This window comes from Microcaecilia unicolor, unplaced genomic scaffold (assembly GCF_901765095.1).
Source record: "Microcaecilia unicolor unplaced genomic scaffold, aMicUni1.1, whole genome shotgun sequence".
NCBI classification, from domain to species: Eukaryota; Metazoa; Chordata; class Amphibia; order Gymnophiona; family Siphonopidae; genus Microcaecilia; species Microcaecilia unicolor.
The window spans coordinates 76,650-100,450 of record NW_021963421.1 but is presented as its reverse complement, the minus strand read 5'-3'; the positions used below and the strand labels follow the sequence as shown (position 1 = coordinate 100,450).

At 48.6% G+C, this 23,801-nt stretch overlaps 1 protein-coding gene across 1 annotated transcript in view; it reads left to right on the top strand.

Annotated features, from left to right (window-relative positions):
• Nucleotides 1-12,842: 12,842 nt before the first annotated feature.
• Nucleotides 12,843-23,801, top strand: part of LOC115459311 (ras-specific guanine nucleotide-releasing factor 2-like) — a gene marked incomplete at both ends in the record, with an annotated part of 71,820 nt that continues 60,861 nt past the window's right edge. Inside the window, one exon of the mRNA XM_030189157.1 lies at nt 12,843-12,949. Within this exon, the coding sequence (XP_030045017.1) occupies nt 12,843-12,949 (107 nt within the window). The remainder of the gene's footprint in view (nt 12,950-23,801) is intronic.

Here is a 23,801-nt window from a genome sequence, read left to right as displayed (position 1 = left end):
GGGCCATGGGTACTGTCGGTACCGAATATCATCGGTGCGTCGGTACCCGAGGAGTATCGATACCAACTACATTGGTACATGGTCGGTGTCATGGGTCCCCGTCGGTACCGGGTATCATCGGTACCATGGGTCCCGTCGGCACCGGGTATCATCGGTACCATGGGTGCCGTTTGATGCCGAGTGTCATCGGTGCCATGGGTGCTGTCGGTACCGGGAATCATGGGCACCATCGGCACCAGGTATCATGGGCACCATCGACTATCGGTACCAGGTATCATCGCCCATACGGTACCGAGTATCATGACTGCCAACGGTACCATAGTATCAGGTATCGTCGGTACCGTGGATACATGGGTATCAGGTATCATGGATGCCGTCGGCACCATGAGTACCATCGATACCAGATATCATGACCAGGTACCATCGGTGCCATGGGTGCCATTGGTACCAGGTGTCATGAGCACCGTCGATGCCATGTGTACCATCGGTACCGTCGGTGCTGTTGGTGCCGGATATCATGGTACCATGGTACCACATGTCATGGCTACCATCGGTACCAGGTATCATGGGTACCATCGATACCAGATACCATGACTATCATCGGTACCAAGTACCATGGGTACCATCGGTACCATGTGTATCATCGGTACCATGTGTATCATCGGTACCGTCGGTGCCATGGTCTAGCAGTCTGGTTTTCGATTCCCTTGCATTTCCAGACTTTGTCCTTGGCTTCGGGACCATGGGTACCATTGGATGCCATGGGTGCTACCGCCTCCTGCGGCATCTGGCTTTTCACCTGGTCTCCTTCACCGATGCTGCCTCTGGTATGGGTGTTCGCACCCTACTGGGGCAACTTCTCGACCCATAGTAGCCTCCATATCGGACGTGTTTGGATCTGAGCTGCTCTGTTTGAGTAGTTAGTTCAGTTCAATGATGGTCATCTGACATTACAGTGGAGATTGTGAATCCCAATGCCCAGATGCTAGAGGTCCTGGACTACTATCTTCACCTGAGTCTTCTGCACTCAGAACAGATAGGAGTTCTAAGAACTTACTTCGGCGCCCCCGGGGCCAGAGCATACATCCTTAGCCTCTTTTGGAGAATGGCGTACCAGGCTGGCATGATCGCATCCCAAATCAAGTCTTGTCAGATCTTTACGAGCATTCCCACCGGAGTAGGCTAGACCTTTTCACCAAGTGGTCAGGTAGCACACGGTGTGTCGCAGGTTCCTGTCCAAGGGCATTTTCGACACTTGTAATGTAACACCTAGATTTCTGCTCTAGGTACAGTGATGCGCAGACTCTCATGACTGTGTGCCTCTCTCCTGGAGGAGGAGACTCAGCAGAAAACTGTAGATATGCTGTACATACACTTCCTCATCTTGGAAGTTCTTTAGAGAGAGGAGTAGTTTTCCTTGTGCCTTAAGGGGTCGTACCTATACTCCTACTTCTCGACAGCCGGTTCGGGCTATGCCTCAGCACGCTCGTTCTAGTCAGCGGCGTGCACCTAATCAGGCCCCTGCAGCTATTCCCCAGGAAACAGAGGAGTTTTTGACTGGCTCCAATTCAGTATAGCCACTAAAAAAAAAAAAAAAAAAAAATGTCCGTACCGGCCATTCTGCCTGTCGGGGGGGAAGTTTACATTTTCTCCACCAAAGGTGACTTCTTTTATCCTCCAACCGGTGGGGTTTTTCAACTAGTCCGGTTAGGATACATTCTCAATCTGGAATCAAACCCTCCACATTGTTCATTGGAAGCTTAATCCTTTAGCTTCCATCAAAAGTGAGTACTTGCAGAGGAACTCTCTGCTTTTCTCAGCGCCAATGCAGTCGAGCCCGTTCCACCAGGGCAAGAAGGGTTGAGATTCTATTCCAGGTCTTTCTTTGTGGGTTGCGTCCCATCATAGACATAAGGGGCCTAAACAGATTTGGTTCAGGATGCTTTCCCTGGGCATCCTTCTTCCCATACTTCAGGAAAACGATTGGTTATGCTCTCTGGATTTACAGGATACTTATTCTCTCTTTGCATCCAGAGTATGTTTTTTTCCTAGTGCCTGGCTGTTGTTGCAGCGTATCTTCATGGACTGGGAGTGCATGTGTTCCCTTAACACGATGATTGCCCGTCTCAACAGATTACAGCACAGTACATATTGAGACTTCTAGACACATGGCTTCCGCAGTTCATGTAACTCCCATGGCACTTTTGCACATGACATCCGCTCAGTGCATCCTAGCTTCCCAGTGGTATCAAGTTTAGGGTATCTAGAGGATGTAACCCGACTGTTCGCCAGTCTTCGGTATTCCCCTCAGAGGTAGTTAATTCTCTCTATTTTGATTCTGAGGCATCTTACTCAGTCAAAAGCTGCTGACGAAGGTTGCATCCCTCCTGGCTATCCAACCAAATTATTTTAATTCAACAAACAATCGGGTTGTGATGTACTCGATAACAAAGGAGTACTGGATCTTGCCCTCTGAGTTAGGATGCCATGCAGATGTAGCGGTGGGCCCGCAATGCGGCATGTTTTCTCCAAGCCACTTATCTAATTGGAGTAAACAGCAGTCTGGCCGACAGGCTGAGCAGGATAATGCTACAGTTGAGCATGCCTATAGTTCGAAAGACCCCTCAGTGGATCTTTTGCTACTTAGTCCAATCGCAAAGTCCCTCAGTTCTGTTCCAGGCTGCAGGTTCACGGCAGGCTACCATCGGATGCCTTTCTCCTTCTTTGGGAGACAGGTTTTCCGTATGCGTATCCTCCCATACATCTGGTGGAAAAGACTTTGCTGTTTCTCAAGCAAGATTGTGGAGCCATGATTCTGATTGCTCTTTTCTAGCTGCGTCAGATAGGATTCCCTCTTCTTCTGGAGTTGGAATGTTTTCCAGCTCTCATTACGCAGAACGAGGGGGCACTTCTACATCCCAACCTCCAATCTCTGGCTCACACGGTCTGGATGTTGAGAGTGGGGTTTCGTTGAGTTTTCCAGAGTGTCTCCCGACTCTTGCTTGCTTTCAGAAAAGATTTCACAAAGAGGTGTTATTCTTTTTCATGGAAGAGGTTTGCCGTCTAGTGTGACAGCAAGGCCCTAGATCCTGCATCTTGTCTTATACAGACCTTGCTTGAGTTCTTTCTACACCTGTCTGAGTCTGGTCTCAAGACCAACTCTGTCAGTATTCATCTTTGTGCAATAGAGCTTATCATCAACGTGTGAAAAGTCAGCCTTTAGCTGTCCACTTCACGAGAGGTTTATCTCTCCCCCAATATTTAGAGAATTCCTTGTATGTGTCTAGGGGAGATTATTTCTCTTGGGCTTAGCACCCACAATAATTTTGACAGTTGGCTCTTATGCTTCGGTCAGAGTTCCTATCACTCCTTATCCAGTATCTTGGGGTCCCAATGTCGTTTTCATCCAGCTGCTGCAAGCTCAATTCGGGCCACTGGATTCCTGCCATCTGAAGTATTGGACCTGGAAGGTCGTTTTCCTTAGTGGCTGTTCCTTCAACTCGTAAGGTCGGTGAGCTTCGGTCTCTAGTAGCTCAAGCGCCTTACCTTACTTCTCATCTTAACAGAGTAGTTCTCTGCATGCAGACAAAGTTCTTAGTGGCGCTGGTATCAGAGTACCAGCTGATCCAGTCAGTTGTCTTGCCAACATTCTTTCTCCCTCATCTTACAAGCCCTGGAGAAAGCAAGCTCCGCACTTTTTGCGTGGAGCAGACGAGCTCCCTCGGACGGTCCGCCCAGTTGTTTATTTCTTTTAATGCCAGTTGCTGTCGGAAACTGCATAATTTCTTCTTGGATAGCAGAGTGCATCTCCTTCATTTTTGTCCAAGCTGGACTGACTCTAGAAGGCCATGTCACGGCTCACAAAATTAGAGCCATGGCTGAGTCGGTGGCTCATCTAAGATCAGTCACTATTGAAGAGATCTGCAAAGCTGCGGTGTGGTCATCAGTCCACACATTTTCATCTTACTACTGCCTTCAGCAATAGCCGACTCGTCAGTCGGTTTAGGCAGTCGGGGCTGCAGAACTTCTTTGGGGTTTAGAATCCAACTCCAACCCTCCTAAGCCCATTTTTGTTCTGTTCCAGGCTACACTCATTTAGATATTTCTTCTTTTCAGGTCAATTTTATTCTGGCCTCGCCGTTGCGAGACTCAATTGACCACTGTTTGTTGTGTTGTGTAAGCCTGGAAGCTAGGGATACCCCACTTGTGAGAATATCAGACTGCTTGTCTTTGGAGAAAGAGTAGTTACTTACCTGTAACAGGTGTTCTCCGAAGACAGCAGGCTGCATATTCTCACAAACCCTCCCACCTTCCCCTTTTGGAGTTGTCTCCTCCATCTTTTGGATTTAACTGAGGGGCGTGTCCGCACGGCGAGCGGGAAGAGGTGTGCGCACATGCGCAGTACGATCGCTCGCGCGACGGAACGCCGTAAAGAGATTTTGAGATTTTGCTTTAAAATCCTCCGGGGCCGACGTGGCGTCACCCACTTGTGAGAATATGCAGCCTGCTGTCTTCGGAGAACACCTGTTACAGGTAAGTAACTACTCTATCCTCCCAAATACTCATACCAATTTCTACTGTCAGTTACTTTGTCAGTATCATGCATCACCTTCATTTACTGTCCTACAATGGCTCCAAGTCAATAAATCCTTATATTCACCTCCAAATGCATTCATGGTTTTTCGTCTGTCATTATTTCTCACTATTCTTCTTCTTGACATATTTTCTTATCTCATCAACTGCTTTTTACTATACCTTCTGTACTGCCGGGCAGAATGATAAAAAGAGACAGCAGAAATACATATTGGGGCAATTCTGTAAAGTGTGCCAAATGTTAAATTCCAGAATGCTGGGTGTTAAGCACAAGTTTTATAACCGCATCTAGGTGCCCAGATTCCATTATAGAATACTTTAAGTCTGCATTTACATGCCCGTAGAGAATGACACAGGGACAAAGTTTGTCCCCACCCCGTCTTCTGCATTTCCTCACAGCTGTATCTGGGGTGACTCCCAGGTCCACCCCGATCTTCCCAGGGCCCTTGCTCCAAGTGCCAGGGTTTCCAGGTGCTTTTTGGCTAGGATCAGGCAACCCTCAGGGGTGGAATGCTGGCTTCGGCCTAACCCCTGGTAAGCCTTCCTCAGCTGAGAGGTGCCCAGCTCTACCACCGGCTGCCTTTCAGGTGCTGTGGAGGACTTGCAGCTCATCTGCATATCCTTTACAGCCTTCTCCGGGGTGACTCCCAGGTCCACTCCGATCCACTCAGGGCCTCCGCTCTTGGTGCCGCGCGACTAATGGCGCACGGGGCATTTTTCCCTTTACATCTATTTTCTCCCAGTCACTACTGACCTCACCCAATTATACCTAATTCCAGTGGCGTACCGGGGGGGGGGGGGGCGGTCCACCCCGGGTGCACGCCGCTGGGGGGTGCTGCAGCGTGCGCCTGGCTCCGAGTTCGCTATCTTCGCTCGTTTGCTGCAGCTCCCTCTGCCCCGGAACAGGTTACTTCCTGTTCCGGGGCAGAGGGAGCTGCAGCGAACGAGTGAAGTTAGCGAACTTTTCGGGGCCGACAGGCGCACGCTGCGGCACCCCCCCCCCCACCCCCCCCCCAGCGGCGTGCACCCAGGAGAGGGTGTCATTTCGCCGAGGGGGAGGGGGCGCATCGGCAATCCGCCCCGGGTGCCATCCAGGCTAGGAAGGCCACTGCCTAATTCTGAATCATGCTATGGCCCCTATACACATTCTCTTTCTTGCCCTGTCCCTTCCTAATCTTTTCCCTCACCCACTACTTCTCTCCACTACAGGAACTCACTGCCAATCCATCGACTTCATCACCTCACCTTCTCTCCTACCCTCTTCCTCTCTCTTAGCTTTTAATCTTCATCTCTTTCTTTCTTCCATTTTGCCTTCCCCATTCCACCTAAATACCTCTCGCCTTTGACACCTTCATGGCCACACCTCTCCTACTCTCCTCCACTCTCTTTTACTCCTTCTCTTACTCTCAGCCGGTGACATCAATCCCAATCCTGGTCCTCCTCACCAACTATTATCCCAACTCTGCAGATCTCACCGTGACCTCTCTAACCTCATCACTATTCCTCCTCTTCTCTGCCCTTCTCTTGCGCCCTTTGGAATGCCCGCTCTATCTGCAACAAACTCCCATATGTTCATGACCTCTATCTCACATCACCTCCATCTGCTCGCCATAACAGAAACCTGGCTCTGCCCTGATGACTCTGCTTCAGTCGCAGCCCTCTGCCATGGCGGTTATCTTTTTTCACATACTCCTCACCCTGCCGGCCGCGTGGGCATTGTTGGATTACTTCTCTTTCCCTCCTCCAGATTTCAACCCCTTCTTCCACCTCAATCTCGCTGTTTTTCCTCCTTTGAAGTCCACTCTATCCGCCTTTTCTCTCCTCTGCCTCTTCGAATAGCAGTCATTTATCGTCCCCCTGATAAGTCCCTTTCATCCTTTCTCAGTGACTTTGATGCCTGGCTTACATTCTTCCATGATCCTTCCTCCCCCTCTCTCATCCTTGGTGACTTTAATATTCCTGCTAATGATCCTTCTAACTCTTATATTTCCAAGTTACTCGCTTTAACATCCTCCTTTAATCTCCAACTATGCTCCACCTCCCCCACTCATCAAAATGGTCACTGTCTTGATCTTATCTTCTCCTCCAACTGTTCACCCTCTAGTTTCCTTGCCTCTGATCTTCCCCTCTCTGATCACCATCTTATAACTTTCACACTTAAATCTCCTCCCTCCCAGTCCCGTCCTATCTTATCTAATTTATCTAGGAATCTTCATGGTATTGACTCTTCATCTCTATTCTCCCATGTTTCAAACCTCCTCTCGACTGTGGCACCATCCACGTCTGTCAACGAGGCTGTTTCTTCTTACAACAATATTCTATCATCTGCCTTAGGCACTCTTGCACCTTTGATGACCTGCCCTATAAGGCGTACAAAACCCCAACCTTGGCTGACTTCTAATATCCGCTACCTACGTTCCTGTACCCGCTCTGCCGGAAATCTCGGGCCCTTGCTGATTTCTTACACTTTAAAGTTCATGCTGACCTCCTTCCAATCTGCTCTTTTACGCGCCAAACAGGATTATTATATCCAGCTGACTAACTCTCTTGGCTCTAACCCTCGACTTCTCTTCACCACATTGAACTCTCTCCTCAAGGTGCCCCCTCCCCCAACTCCCCCTTCATTATCTCCTCAGACCCTTGCTGAATTCTTTCACGACAAGGTTCAAAAGATAAACCTTGCATTCTCTACCTCGCCACCTCTCCCTCCACTAGTCTGTTCCCCTCTCTCTCCTTCCCCTCATTCCCTTTCCTCCTTTCCTCCTTTCCTGAAGTTACTATTAAGGAAACTACACTTCTCCTTTCTTCCTCAAAATGTACCACTTGTTCCTCTGATCCCATTCCCACCCACCTTCTTAATGCCATCTCTCCTGCTCTTATTCCTTTTATCTGTCACATTCTCAACCTCTCACTTTCCACTGCGACTGTCCCTGCTGCCTTTAAACATGCTGTGGTCACATCTCTCCTTAAGAAGCCTTCACTCAACCTTACTTGTCCCTCTAATTACTGACCCATCTCCCTCCTTCCATTTCTCTCCAAATTACTTGAGCGTGCTGTTCACCGCCGCTGCCTTGATTTTCTCTCCTCACATGCTATTCTTGACCCACTACAATCTGGTTTTCGCCCTCTCCACTCAACCGAAACTGCGCTTACTAAAGTCTCCAATAACCTATTACTTGCTAAATCCAGAGGTCAATATTCCATCCTCATTCTTCTTGATCTTTCCGCTGCTTTTGACACTGTCGATCACAGCATACTTCTCGATACCCTGTCCTCACTTGGATTCCAGGGCTCTGTCCTTTCCTGGTTCTCTTCCTACCTCTCCCTCCGCACCTTTAGTGTTCACTCTGGTGGATCCTCTTCTACTTCTATCCCTCTGCCTGTTGGCGTACCTCAGGGTTCTGTTCTTGGTCCCCTCCTCGTTTCTATCTACACTTCTTCCCTTGGTTCATTAATCTCATCCCATGGCTTTTCCTACCACCTCTATGCTGATGACTCCCAAATCTACCTTTCTACCCCTGATAACTCACCTTGCATCCAAACCAAAGTTTCAGCGTGCTTGTCTGACATTGCTGTCTGGATGTCTCAACGCCACCTGAAATTAAATATGATTAAAACCAAGCTTCTCATTTTCCCCCCCAAACCCACCTCCCCGCTCCCCCCGTTTTCTATTTCTGTTGATGGCTCTCTCATTCTCCCTGTCTCCTCAGCTCAAAACCTTGGGGTTATCTTTAACTGTTCTCTCTCCTTCTCTGCTCATATCCAGCAGATCGCCAAGACCTGTCGTTTCTTTCTTTACAACATCCGTAAAATCCGCCCCTTTCTTTCTGAGCACTCTACCAAAACCCTCATCCACACCCTTTGTCACCTCTCGTTTGGACTACTGCAATCTGCTTCTTGCTGGCCTCCCACTTCACCTCTCCCCTCTCCAGTCGGTTCAAAACTCTGCTGCCCGTCTCGTCTTCCGCCAGGGTTGCTTTACTCATACTATCCCTCTCCTCAAGTCGCTTCACTGGCTCCCAATCCGTTTTCACATCCTGTTCAAACTTCTGCTACTAACCTATAAATGTACTCACTCTGCTGCTCCCCAGTATCTCTCCACACTCGTCCTTCCCTACACCCCTTCCCTTGCACTCTGCTCCATGGATAAATCCTTCTTATGTGTTCCCTTCTCCGCTACTGCCAACTGCAGACTTCGCTCCTTCTGTCTTGCTGCGCCCTATGCCTGGAATAGACTTCCTGAGCCCCTACGTCTTGCCCCATCCTTGACCATCTTTAAATCTAGATTGAAAGCCCACCTCTTTAACATTGCTTTTGACTCGTAACCACTTGTATCCACTCGCCTCCACCTACCCTCTTCTCCTCTTTTCTCTACACATTAATTGATTTGTTTACTTTATTTTTTGTCTACTAGATTGTAAGCTCTTTGAGCAGGGACTGTCTTTCTTCTATGTTTGTGCAGTGCTGCTTACGCTTTGTAGCGCTATAGAAATGCTAAATAGTAGTAGTCCCTGTGGGTTCTGTCTCTGTCCCCACCCCATCCACACAGGTTCTGTCTCTGCCCCATCCTCATGGGCTCCGTCCTCACCTGCAGAAGCCTTGAACGCTTATGATTTTATATTTAAATCTTTTTATTAAAGTATAAAAAGGAACAATATGCAGTGCAACTGTTGTTTATAAATTACAAATAGAAAACAATAATAATGAGCAACTATAATAAATTCACCACCACCCTCTACCCTTCCAACCACAACAATAGCTGATTTCTACTACCTCAAGGAATCCTAATCCACCCTCTTAAATTGACCAGAGGTACAAAATACAACCTGTTCTGTATGCCCTAGCAGGAGAGAAATATGCCCTGTGAAGCACTGTTTTGATTTTTTTAAATCTGTGGATGAATATGTCATCAGCAGTCTCAGGATTCTGTCTTCCATAGTCCTTCCTGCAATAGAAGATGTCATCTCAGAAGATGTACTGGTAGCAGCAATGTACAGGATCCCCCAAGCAAGATGTGCTTGCATCAGGAATGTACAGGATCTCCCATGCATCACTGAGACATAAATAACAGTCCAGTTCATTAACAGACTTTAAAGTAGAGAATGACACGGGGATAAAGTTTGTTTCCATCCCCATGGGCTCTGTCCCCATCCCTGCCCCGTCCCCTCAGGCTCTGTCCCCATCCTCTTTACTGCAGGTCCCCGTCCCCGTGTCATTCTCTATATGCCAGCATTTAGGCGTGCCCAGTTACGCCATGTCTATGGCATATGTAAATACGCACACCTAAATGTGGCACTTTAGTGTATAAATGACACTATTCTATAATGCTCTGCCCATGAACACCCCCTTGCGCTATGCAAGTTGCACACTAAGTATGCTAGCATTTTTAGCACACGCTAAACACTAGCAACACCCATATATTCCTATGGGTGTCTCTAGTGTTTAACGCATGCTAATAACATTGGCGCGCCTTTGTAAAAGGACCCCTAAGATAGTAGAATACCACTTAGTTCCCAGCTATGTGTCAATCTGTAGCATTCATCTGCATAAGGGGCCCTTTTACTAAGCCGCATAGGCGTCTACACGCGCCCAACGCATGCCAAATTGGCATTACCACCCGGTTACCGTATGGCCCTTGCGGTAATTTCAGTTTTGGCGCACGTCCGCTATGCATGTCAGAAAAATATTTTTTCTTTTCTGCCACGCAACAGCTACGCGCGTCAAGTGGCATTTGATGCATGTAAACCATTACCGTGTGAGACCTTACCACTAGGTCAATGGCTTGTGGTATGGTCTCGGACCCAAAATGGACGCACGGCAATTTTCATTTTGCCATACATCCATTTTCGACAAAAATGTTTAAAAGGCATTTTTTGTCGATGCGCTGAAAAATAATTCTGCGTGCTCCCAAAACATGCGTCTACACTACCGCAGGCCATTTTTCAGCGCACCTTAGTAAAAGGACCCCTAAGAGCCAGTATTCTACAATCTGAGCACACAAATGACATTTACATGTAGGCACTCACTTTATAAAACAAGGGAGAAAATGGATTTTTGTTGAAACGATTAGCCAAACTTATCCAAAAGTTAATATTTGCTAACTAGCCCAGAAGGTATGTGCAGTCTGGATTTGTCTCACCCAAGAATGTTCAAAGAATGTGGAATGTTCCAGGTAGCCTTTCCTGGGACTCAGCTTTCTCCCTGCTCATGGTCGGCATTTTTTTTTGTTCTATTCTTCTCTGATGTCCTTTTTGTTCTTTCTTGCTGGTGGTGTTTGTTCTGTTCTTTCTGCCCAGCTGACTTCTGTGGCATATCTTTGTAATCAGATCAGGCTTTGTCCCAACTGATGTAATCATTACAGAGGGGCTGTCAGTCTCAAACCTTTTAAAACAAGTTTACAGACCAATAGGGGATCCAACAATGGACAGACATTTGTCTTCATCTCCTCTTTTCGTAGCGGGGCCCTAGACTTTCCTTTTTTCCCATCTACCTCTATTCTATTTTTCTGTGCAACTGGTAGGAGCTGGTTGTACAGGTACTTTGCAAAGTAAGCAAAACTAGGCAAATAGCTTCTTTTAGCTTTGTTCATAATCAAAATTGATTTTTTAGAATCAAAATGAAGTCTGTTCACAATGACCTTCTGTTGTCCAAAGGCCTGGGGTGAACTCCCCTCTATCTACTCTGTCACCTAAAATCCAGAAGTAGACATTGTGACCCTTCTCTATATTTTCAGTTAATACAGTTATTTATTTATTTAGATTTTGCTCACACCTTTTTCAGTAGTAGCTCAAGGTGAGTTACATTCAGGTATACTAGGTGGTTAGTTAGTAATACTCTTATTGTCTGTATGGTCTTGCAATACTATAAGTTCTTTACTACGTTAGCATGCACTAATATTGTTAACATTATTAGTAAACTAGGAAAAAAGGCCCGTTTCTGAAATGAATGAAACGGGCGCTAGCAAGGTGTTTGTCCTCCGATGCATGGCAGCAGGCCAGGCCATCCATGCCCCTCCCCCAGAGCTGTGCAGTCGTCCCAGCCCCCGAGATCATCGGTCACCGATTCTCCGCGCCTTCCTCCGTCCCTGTGGACGCTACCCACCACCCCAGGTCGGTCGGTCACTCCCCCACCCAGGTCACCGCACCGCCCACAACTTTGCCGCTGCACATGCCTCCCCCCCCTTTTGTAACACAGCCAATACCTGAGAAACGCAACAGTACAACACATCGCTTCCTTTCGGGTCTTCTTCCCTCCTTTTGTCCCGCCCTCGTGTGACGTAAGTTCCGGAAGGGTGGGGAGAGAAGAAGAGCCGAAGAGAAGCAATGTTCTGTACTTCTGCGTTTCTGAGGTATTGGCTGTGTTAGTTCAATGGAGGGGGCGTGGGGCGTTCTTAGAAAAGGGGGGGAGGCGGGTGGAGCGGCAAAGTTGTGGGCGGTGCGGTGACCTGGGTGGGGGAGTGAGCGAGTGACCTGGGGTGGTGGGCAGCAGCCAGAGGCTTCGGGGGAGGTTTTGAAGGAACACGAAGGGAGGGCAGAAACAGGAAGGGACTCCGGGAGGGTGTTCAAATCGGAGGGAGGGGTGAACTCGGTGGGAGGGGCGTGAGGGGGGTTGAAGTGGGACGGATGGAGGAAGGGAGTGACGTGTGTGGATGTGGAGGGTAGGGGGATGGGCAGGGCCTATGTCAGCGAGTGTAGTTGTGGTCATTAGTACCCGCCCTCGACGTCATAACGTTTTGACGTGAGGGCGGGGCACAGATACCTGATCGTTAAAAGTGGTTACAGAGCTTCGAACTTACGAACTCTGAAGCCACAAAGTCAGGTTTAGAATGTTGAGGGTGCGTTTTATGTGCAGATGGGGCGTGGCGGAGGGCCGGGTCTATGAGTGAGGGTGAGTGGTCCTCATAGGTCATAGCCTAGCCTACTGAACAGTACAGGAGTTGAGTGCTTCACTGCCATGGGGTGAGCTTCAGAACGTTTGAGGTGGGTTTTATTTATATAGATAGGTCCCATTAAATATATGATTTCAGGCTAATGTGTGGTATAAATGTCATGAATAAATAAATAAAATGGGACCTGCAATAGAAATACATGTTAATGTGTGTTAGTGCTTGCTAATGTGGTAGTGTGCTTTAATAACTTTAGCCCATATTTATGGACTAGCATGTTTTTGCAATGTGTCATAAATAAGGGCACCAGTTAAATGCGTGAAATGAAGAAACCAACAAATAAAGGCAATTTTTTTTCTTATAGGATTTAACAACTCTGAACGAATGTGTGACAAGGAATTCATAATACGCCGAGCAGCAACTAATAGAGTTCTGAATGTCTTACGTCACTGGGTCTTCAAACACTCACAGGTAATTCTACATTCCTCATTCAAAGTTAAAACTCACTAGGTACCATACAGTACAAGAAGCCTATTCTCCTGCAAAAGAGAGGCCACTGTATCTCAGTTTCATTTGATTGCTTATATGAGCAGGGTTTGTTTGTTTTTTTTAATATAAAGTTGTTGTTTTTTTTAATCTACTTGTGGGGGGGGGGGGGGGTTCTGAAGGCTCTGGGCGGGATGTGTTTGCTGCAGGGCAATGCTGGCCAGTCCTGGTCATTCCAGGGCTGACCCGTAACTGTCCCGATATTTTTGAGATCTGAAACAGGTCTAGAATGTGTCCGGGGCTGAAGGTGTGCAAAATCTCAGCAGGCACAACGGTATGCTGCCGCGAATACTGAAGACAGGAGGCTGTCTGGCAGGAAAATGGCCTGCTTTGGCCCAGTCTGCTAGGGCTAAAGCAAACTGCGCATATGCAAATTTTTGCACATGCTCAGTATGGCTCTGGAGCTCGAGGTAGGCCCAAAGTGAAGCCGGGTGCCTCAATTTTTGGGCCTGCCCGGCAGAGCTCTGGAGAGATCGCAGGTGTTTTTCCAGCAGCATGGAGTGACTGAATTTGGAGGTGGAGGTGGCATCTTTGGCATATTGGGAGCCAGGTAAGAGGTGCTGTGGGCCTTTGGTATCTTTATTTTAATTATTAAAATGTGATTTGGGTTCCAAGTTTGCTGAGGCACTGGGGAAAAGTACATTCTTTTTGGTGGTAGGAGTCTCTAGGGACTTCCCTCAAGTGGAACATGGGGTCTGGTCTTGGAAAAATGTTATTTTTGCTAGCGAAGTGGGAATTTCAGGATAAGAAGGCTGGCGGACTCTAGAACGTATGTTTGGGGTTTCTGTCAGTTATAGCTCTTACGCCTATATTTACTAAGCGGCGCTATGGGCACATTAGCGTTTTTAATGTGCATAAATGGTGCATGCACATTAAATGCTAATGCACCCATAGAAACGTATAGGTGCGTTAAAAATGCTAACGCACCTTAGTAAACATACCCCTTAGTGTGGAATTTTTTTGATCATTTATGCAGCTATCAGGGAATTTTGTTGTTATTTTCAAGTATTTTTGCGTAGAAATTATGCGGTATCCGAGGTGTCAGGTTTTTTTGAAGATTTAAAACCATAAGGAGTTCTGAGGGAAGGGTGGAAGGTTAGGTTTCCAATATCATCTTTATGCCGACGACACCCAGCTTTATCTCTCCACACCAGACATCACTGCGGAAACCCAGGCCAAGGTATCGGCCTGCTTATCCAACATTGCTGCCTGGATGACCAACCGCCACCTGAAACTGAACATGGCCAAGACCGAGCTTATTGTCTTCCCACCCAAACCCACTTCTCCTCTCCCGCCACTCTCTATCTCAGTTGATAACACCCTCATCGTCCCTGTCTCATCTGCCCGCAACCTTGGAGTCATCTTCGACTCCTCCCTGTCCTTCTCTGCGCATATCTAGCAGATAGCCAAGACCTGTCGCTTCTTCCTCTACAACATTAGCAAAATTCGCCCTGTCCTTTCTGAGCACACCACCCGAACTCTTATCCACTCTCTCATTACGTCTCGCCTTGACTACTGCAACCTACTCCTCACTGGCCTCCCACTTAGCCATCTATCCCCCCTTCAGTCCGTTCAGAACTCTGTTGCACGTCTTAACTTCCGCCTGGACCGATATACTCATATCACCCCTCTCCTCAAGTCACTGCACTGGCTTCCGATTAGGTACCGCATACAGTTCAAGCTTCTCCTACTAACCTACAAATGCACTCGTTCCTTGTCATCAAGCAGATGAAGCCATTATGTATGGGTTGTGTCCATCAACCAGCAGGGAGAGATAGAGAGCACTCAACTTTTCACAGTGCCTCATGGCCAGCCAGCTCCACTGCCTCTTCAGTGTTCTCTATCTCCCCAAGCAGGGTGGCTGCAGCTTCTTTGAGCGCCATCAAAAATCTGCCTGGGGGTGGCTCATGGCTTGCCAGTTGTTAGCCGGGGTGTTAGAGGCTATAGCAGCTTCACTTTGAAGGCACATGTTAGCCCTTTCCCTGCCTTACCCATGCCCCCGTGGATGTGGACATATTAGCTTGCTTTTCCCTGTCCTTTCCCACTCAGTGGATGCAGGCACATTGGTTCGCCTTTCCCTGCCTTTCCCACTCATCTGAGCCCCCGGAGTTCTTATTACCTCTGCTTTTCTCACAGCGTTAAAAAAAAATGGAACAGAGGTTTTCCTTTGATTCTTCTATGGGACCGGAGCTGTGATACTCTGTCCGGTGAGGTAAGCGTGTTTTCTAACTCCTCCGGGGTGGGCCCGCGATCGGGGCGTTTTTGGCGCAAAACCGCCATTTTGAATTTTCCCGCCATTTTTGGCGATGGCGGCAGAGAATGTAAAGCGGTTCCTGGTGTGGCAAGCGCAAATCAGCAGCGAAGCTCTGTAAATCGTGCTGTACAGGTGTAAGAGCCAGCCTGAGCATGGCGAGCGATGATTCTTCCCGCTCAGAGCTGTCAGCGGATGCCATTTTGAATTCGCCACATGGCGCGGCCTCCGTAGAGATGGAGAGCCCTGAGCCCGGGGGGGGGGGGGGGAACTCGAATTGAGGCTATTCAGGGAGCGACTAGCCCCGGACGGGATCTGGGTGCCCAGGGCGAGTTTTTCTCCCCTGATTTTGTGTTATTATTGCATAAAGCATACATGCGGAAAAGAGTTCTCCCTCAAGGGTCATCTGAGGCCCCTTCTATTGTTTCCCCCCCCCCGGTGGATTCTGGCCTGGGACTGCCCGCTGAGGCTATTTTCCCTGATAATTGGCATAAAGAAAAGCGTAGAAAGGCTAATTCCCCTTCAGATTGTGGTGCACCTCCTTTCTCCCCCCCCCCCCCCCCCCCCCCCCCCCCCCCCCCCGTGGCCGGGCTGTGAGGATTCGGAGAGTTCTGGCAGGCCTTCGTGGTCTGAGGAGCCAGAGTCAGGTGCAGAATTACCACAGGATCTGGATGATCCCTCCGCGGTGAGGATTTTCCACCGTGATGAGCTGCCAGCGCTTATTTCAGATGCCCTACAGGTCCTTTCTATTGAAGAGCCTGACAGTGGTACAGCCTCCTCTGTGAATCCTAGGATGGCTAGTACCAAAAAGCCTGCTCAAGCCTTTCCTTTGCATGACTCCATCCAAGAGCTTATTTCCGCTCAGTGGGCTGACCCCGAGGGACCTTTGAAAGTTTCCAGGGCTATGGGGCAATTATACCCTCTGCGTCAGGAGCATTTGGCTCGCTTTGCAATGCCTAAAGTAGATGCCCTAGTCACTGCGGTGACAAAGAGAACTACCCTCCCTGTGGAAGGAGGAGTTGCCCTGAAGGATATACAAGACCGTAGGCTGGAAGCAGCACTTAAACGGTCCTTTGAAATTGCAGGTCTTACTGTTCGGGCGTCTGCATGCAGTTGTTATGCTGCTAGAGCCTGTCTGGCGTGGTTGCAACAAGCAGTGGAACAGCCCGGAGATGGAGCGGAGCCCTTCTCGGATGTGGCTCCGCGGCTGGAGTCGGCCTTGTCCTTTTTGACTGATGCCCTTTATGATATTGTCAGAGCTTCGGCTAAACAAATGGCAGTAGCAGTGGTGGCTCGCCGTCTTATTTGGCTACGACATTGGGCAGCGGACATGGCCTCTAAGCAAAGGTTGGTGAAGTTGCCCTTTCAAGGCCTTCTCCTATTTGGTGAGGAGTTGGAGAAAATTGTTAAAGGCCTGGGAGATCCTAAACCCCAGCGCTTGCCCGAAGATAGGCCGAGGCCTTCCTCCAAGGGCCAGGCGGTCCACTCCTCTTAAGACCTCGCTTCCGTGAAGCTAGAAGGTACCGCCCAGGGCGTTCTGCTGGGTTCACTTCTCGTGCCCGTTTTTCAGCAGAGGAACTCCTTTCACTCAGACAAGCGTTCCGCAGCCACCGGCTCTAGGCCTGGAGTTCAGGGGCGACCCTCTCAATGATGGTGCGCCGGCCCCATCCTCGCTTCCTGTCATCGGAGGACGTCTTTCCCTCTTTGCTGAGGAGTGGGCCAATATTTCCTCAGATCAGTGGGTTCTGGACCTGAGCAGAGATGGCGACAGAATAGAATTCAACGCCCCAGTAAGAGACGTGTTTGTGGAGCCCCGATGCGGTTCTGCCGCCAAACGGGCGGCGGTAGAGGAGACTTTGCAAGGTCTGATTCAGTTAGGGGCCGTGTCCCCGGTACCTCCCGCCGAACACGGCTACGGCCGATACTCCATCTACTTTGTGGTGCCACGAAAAGGTGGGTCTTTTCGCCCTATTCTGGACTTAAAAGAATTAAACAAGTCCCTGAGAGTGCAGCATTTCCACATGGAAACCCTGCGCTCCGTCATTGCTGCGGTACAGCCAGGAGAGTTTCTCACGTCTCTAGACCTGAAAGAAGCTTACTTGCACATACCAATTTGGCCCCCGCACCAGAAGTTTCTGAGATTTGCGGTGTTGGGAAAACATTTCCAGTTCCGGGCCTTGCCTTTTGGCCTCGCCACAGCGCCCCGAACCTTTTCGAAGGTAATGGTGGTAGTAGCTACATTGCTCAGGCGAGAAGGTATCAGGTTCACCCGTACCTAGACGACTGGCTCATCAGAGAAGACTCTGTAACAGAGAGCTATCAAGCTACAGCCAGAGTGGTGTCAGTACTTCAATCTCTAGGCTGGGTCGTCAATATGGTCAAAAGTCACCTGACCCCCTCGCAATCTCTAGAATATTTGGGGACCAGGTTCGACACAGACTCGGGCTATGTATACCTACCTGAGCTAAGGCGGTGCAAGCTTCAGAATCTGCTCCTGAGGATGCCCCGCCCGCGAGCTTGGGACATTGTCCAGCTGCTGGGATTGATGACAGCCACATTGGAAGTGATGCCCTGGGCGAGAGCGCACCTGAGACCTCTACAGTATTCCCTACTTCAAAGATGGTCTCCAGTTTCTCAGGATTATCAGTGCAGACTTTCTTGGCTCCCTGTGGCCCGACTCAGCATGGAGCGGTGGCTCTCAGACAGTATGCTGTGGTGAGGAATGCCGCTGGCGCTCCCCGATTGGTGTCTAGTAGTAGGAGATGCCAGCCTGAAGGGCTGGGGCGCACATTGCAAGGGGAAGCATGCCCAGGGTCTATGGACACCCGAGGAGTCGGAATGCTCCATCAACCGCCTGGAGTTGAAAGCAGTGTTTCAGGCGCTTCTGGCCTTTCAAGTGACCCTGGAAGGATTGGCTGTCAGAGTGATGTCGGACAACACAACAGCAGTGGCCTACATAAATCAACAAGGCGGCACTCAGTGCAGAGCACTGGCTGCGCAGGCTGAACAGATTTGCCACTGGACCGAGCTGCATCTTCAGTTTCTGTCGGCAGCTCACATTGCAGGTCAGAGCAACGTGCAAGCCGATTATCTAAGCAGGCATCAGATCGATCCAGCAGAATGGGAACTAGCAGACGAAGTATTCCTGCAGATATGTGCCAAATGGGGCAAGCCCGTGATGGATCTTATGTCGACAAGTTCAAATGCCAAAGTCCCGTGCTTCTTCAGCAGACGGAGAGATCCTCGCTCGGCAGGGTTGGATGCCTTGACTCAGCCCTGGCCTCTGGGCCTACTATATGTGATCCCTCTGTGGCCCTTGATAGGGCGCGTGCTCCTGCGGATTCGGCTGCACCCAGGAGAAGTGGTCCTCATCGCCCCGGATTGGACCAGGAGGCCTTGGTATGCGGACCTCCGACAGATGCTAGTGGAGGCTCCCCTTCCTTTACCTCTGGTACTGAACCTGTTGTCACAGGGCCCGGTAGCCATGGAGGACGCATGCCGCTTTGGTCTTATGGCATGGCGATTGAGAGGGCGCAATTGAGGGACAAAGGCTATTCAAACACAGTCATTTCCACTCTCCTGCAGGCCCGCAAGCTTTCCACTTCCGTGGCTTATGCCAGGATTTGGCACCAGTTTGAGTCTTGGTGTGCTTCAAAAGCAATCACACCCATGCGGGCTCCTGTCTCGCCGATTCTGGACTTTTTGCAGGATGGTGTACAAATAGGCTTGGCCTATAATTCCCTGCAGCTGCAAGTGGCAGCGTTGGCCTCCCTTCGTGGTAAGGTTGAAGGCGTGTCTTTAGCTGCTCATCCAGATGTGGCACGGTTTCTTAGTGGGGTGCTTCGGCTCTGACCTTCCGTGCGAGCACCCTGTCCAGCTTGGAACCTGGGGCTAGTTTTGAAGGCCCTGCAGGCTTCTCCTTTTGAGCCGCTTCGGTGTCCTGTAGAGACCCATTTCTGCAATTCTCAGAGTCCGGGGTCACGGTTCGGACCGTGCCTTCCTTCATGCCTAAGGTGGTTTCAGCGTTTCACCTAAACCAGCCTATTTTCTTGCCCTACTTTGATAAGGAGGAGTTTCCAGAATCTTTTGGGCAGTTGCACCTGTTGGATGTGCGCAGGACTCTGCTGCAGTATCTGCGAGTTACTATCTCTTTCAGGATCTATGATCATCTGTTTGTTTTGCTATCAGGTCCTCACAGAGGGTCTCCAGCGTCTAAAGCCACTATTGCCCGCTGGCTCAAAGAAACTATCTTTTCAGCTTATCTGCTTGCCGGCCGGTCTCCGCCTGTAGCCTTTAAGGCGCATTCTACCAGAGCGATTTCTTCCTCTTGGGCTGAAACTGGAGCACTCTCTCATCAAGAGATATGCAATGCAGCAACATGGGCTTCTAAGCTCTCTTTTGCCCGACATTACAGGCTGGATGTGGCTGCTAGGAGGGATGCGCGTTTTGGAGCACAAGTGCTAGCGCGTGGTGTGACCTGTTCCCACCCTTTATAGGGATTGCTTTGTTACATCCCATACGTAATGTCTTCATCTGCTTGATGACAAGGAAGGGAAAATTAGGTTCTTACCTTAGTAATTTTCTTTCCTTTAGTCATAGCAAATGAAGCCATGAGCCCTCCCTGTATGATTGTCTGAATGCTGTGAATTGGTTTCAGGTTCTGTTCTTGTTTCCTGAAGTTCCTTCCTTGGGAGAAAGTTGGAAAACAGTCTTCAGGATTCATGTTCACTTATAGGAGGATGAGTCCATTCCCTCCAGTTTATGTTTTGGAGGATGAGTTTATTCCCTCCAGGAGGTTGCGTGTATCCCCTCCAGTTATACAATAAGGAGGATGAGTTTATTCCGTCCAGGAGGATGTGTTCATTCCCTCCTTTTGAGTTCATGCCCTTGTTAAGGGGCCATCCTCTCTCTCTAGCCTTCTGGAGTCTCCCTTCTCTGTTCGTCTTCTCCTCTCATCTCCTTCTTCTCGTCTGCACTAATACTCCTCAAACTGCTGCTTATATACATTCTCCACCACTGCCAGCTCCAGGCTCCGCCCTTTCTGCCTCGCCTCACCCCATGCTTGGAATAAACTCCCTGAGCCCATTCGCCAGGCCCCCTCCCTGCCCATCTTCAAATCCTTGCTCAAAGCCCACCTCTTCAATGTCGCCTTCAGCACCTAACCACCATACCTTACCATATTCAGGAAATCTAGACTGCCCCAACTTGACATTTCGTCCTTTAGATTGTAAGCTCCTTTGAGCAGGGACTGGCCTTCTTTGTTAAACTGCACAGTGCTGCGTAACCCTAGTAGCGCTCTAGAAATGTTAAGTAGTAGTAGTAGTAGGGTAGCAAACTTGGTGGTGATTGATATTAATTTTATGATTAAAATTATAAAAACTATATTTTTCCCATTATAATCTATGGGGATTCAGGGGTTGAAAATGGAGCTGAGAACTACAAGCTCAGAGTTCTGTGGTTCTGGGAGAAACCATACATTTTATAAGCTAGGTGCTGATTGGCTGTTGGGGAGTGGAACAGTGTCAGAGAGGACCTGTTGTCACAAGAATGGCTTGGGCTGCTGCACAGCAGTTGGAGCTAGCTTTGGGACAGAGAAGTTGTTGTTGATAGTGGCTACAGGAATGTCAGGCTTTGAGCCCAATTAGGGCTTTTGCCAGTGCAAGAAAATAGTTCAAAAGCATTCTCTGTTGGCAAATTCCTTGGGCACTTTTATGAGTAGCGCTGCACTTCTCCTTGGTAGCCAGGCTTAAAGCAGTGGCCAAGCTTACTCATGGGACAGCCCTAGTTGTGGAAACAGAAATCTGCAAGTGAAAATTGTAGGGTTGGAAGCAGGGAAACCCCTTTCCTTGCCCAGGGGGAGACACTTCTTGGCCGGGTAGGAGAAGAATCAGGGACATATGCTTATATCTTTGTTTTCTTTGGTTAGCTAACTACAAATAGGTCTCTGCTGAGGAGACAGGGCACACTTTAGGCACTACACAGGGAGAAAAGTTTTTCTTTTGTTGGTTTTTAGTAGTAAGGCAGTCCTTACCTCTGGCTGCTGTTCCTGATCTCTGCGGTTCCTTGTGCCTGTTCCTGATTCCTATGGTACCCTCTGCAAGCAAGCTACAAGCCAGTGAAGAAAGAAGATTCTGTTAAAAACTTTAGTGTGCATTTTTTTTTTAGTTTTCCCTTGTTTTCTTTTACAAAGCTGAGTACTCTGGTTTGGACACTACAGAGGGAAAACACTATAATGCATAAATTTACCTGTGCACAGGTGAGTCGGTTGCTTCTGGCTGTAGTTAGCCTGTTTTAAAAGAACAGACACAGAAGAAAAGTGAGTTTACCACAAAGCAACTGGTTCTAAGGAAACAGAGTAGGCTTGAATAGGGAATAAAGCAGTAGCAAGAACTTATCTGAAGCTGCCAGCTGCATGGCTTGGTGACTGGGTAATTGGGTTCCTGTCTTCAGGAGTTGAGCTAGATAAGAAAGTGAAAACTGAATAAACACATACCTGGGAAACAGAGAAAAATGCTATAACTGAATGGTCAGGTGTTTGAGGAGTTTGGAAGTTGTAAACATTATATAACTTTGGGGTTTTATTCTTAAGAGGACCAGATGCTAGCTATTTATATGATGCTCTGAAAACAAAATTAAATGGCATGGACAATGTGTAACAAAGTTTCATAAGAGTTAAGAGAAACTGTTACTAAGGCTTCTGACTCATGATCGCGAGAGCTGATACACTCCTGAACATTATTCTGGTTAACTTTACTAGTGACATAGTGTTGTGTGCAAGTGGGCCTTTTCTCAGGGGAGACCTGTCCACCATTACCGCTGTGATCAATAGTTGCTTAAGCTATTGCACTGAGAAAAGGTTCCGCCGAAACCTAGGGGGCACTACAGAGTCAGTTTTGGCGTCACAGACAGGATACAGTTTTGAGCTTTTGGGAGCGTGTCCAGCCCTGTAGTGGTAAGCAGAAGGTCCCTGAGCATGACCTTTATTTCCCCAATGAGTTTGGGGGCAATCCAGGAAGCTGACATGGACGTCTCGATGCGTGAGCTGTGAGATAAGTGGATCACCTATCGAGAGTGGCTGCAGCAACAGGAAGTGGAGCATCAAGAGAGGTGGCAAAGACAGGAGGAAGAGTTCTAGAAGTAAGAGGAAGCATTGCGAAGAATGCAGGAGGAGCAGCAGCAGCTCTTGGAACTATTCCTAGAGGAACCACAAAGTACGGCAATGTATGTGCTGCTGGATAAGAAGATCCCTGACTTTGCTGGGACTCCAAAGAAGCACAGTGACTACACCATTGAAGATTGGATTGAGCGCACCAAAGTCACGCTGAAAGTGCTCCAAATCCCCCCTGAGGATCAGCTGGAGTTGGTGAAGGATCACCTGGTGGGCCAGGCCCCCGTGACATGGCAAGGTTCATGGCTCCTGGGTCCCAGAAAAGTGTGGATGACCTATTCGAGGTGTTGAGCACTGTCTACGAGGATAAGGTTCCAGTGTTCATTAAAGTAAAGGAATTCTATGACCAGAGACATGCTTCAGGAGACGATATTTGAGCTTTTGCATATGCCCTACAAGAAAAGCTGACGAGAATCAAGGCTATTGATTCTCACTATTTTGGATATGTTGTATCCGGTAGAGATCCTTAGACGTTAGAGATTCATAGAGCGAGTTACAATAGTCAAGTTGATTAATGACCAAAGAATGAACAAGGACATTAAGTGCTGATGGCTGGAGTAGGTAGCGAATGGAGCGGATCAGTTTTAATTTCTAAAATGACCTGCAAATGACATTAGAAAGTTATTGGTGAAAAGTCAATTTGTCATTGAGGATGACTCCAAGAATCCGTATGCTGGAAGCCAGAGGGATGGGAATATCACAAAGAAGTACTGGTAAGGCAAGAGGAATGTCTTTATTTCTGCTAAAGAAGAGAAGGTTAGATTTCTTTGGATCAAAGTCAGTTTATTATCCTGGAGCCAGTCAGTGATCCTGTGTGAGTTTGGCATTGAGAACAGAGATGTCTTGAGGATTTAGTGGATCAAGGATGTAGAGTAACTGAATGTCGTCAGCATAGACAAATGTGGTAAATGCAAGAGAGTGAACTAGAATCAAAAGGGGTGCTAGGAAAACATTGAATAACAAAGACAGGATGGATCCTTGTGGTACACCAGAGCTAAGAGAAAAATGGACCAAATCAGACTGGGTAGTCTGTACAATGTAAGAGCAGTGGGCAAGGTAGGAAATAAACCAGGCATAGGCACATTGCAAGACAGTACCGGAGCAAGAAGGTCAGGAACAATACGTCAGATGTAGCCTGGGCCAGGTCTACCGGGGCTTATCAGATGCTGTGTCAAGTGCAACAGTGTCAGGCAAGATAACATCCTGCGCAGCTGCTCTGGTGACAGTAACTAAGATGCCACAGGTAGGGTCTGCAGCCAAAGCTATACCATCCACTTCTAAGGCGTTGCCTTCTCCAGCCATTTGATTGCAGAAAGGATTAGAATATGCCCCTAGCAGAACTGGGGACAAGACTGTTG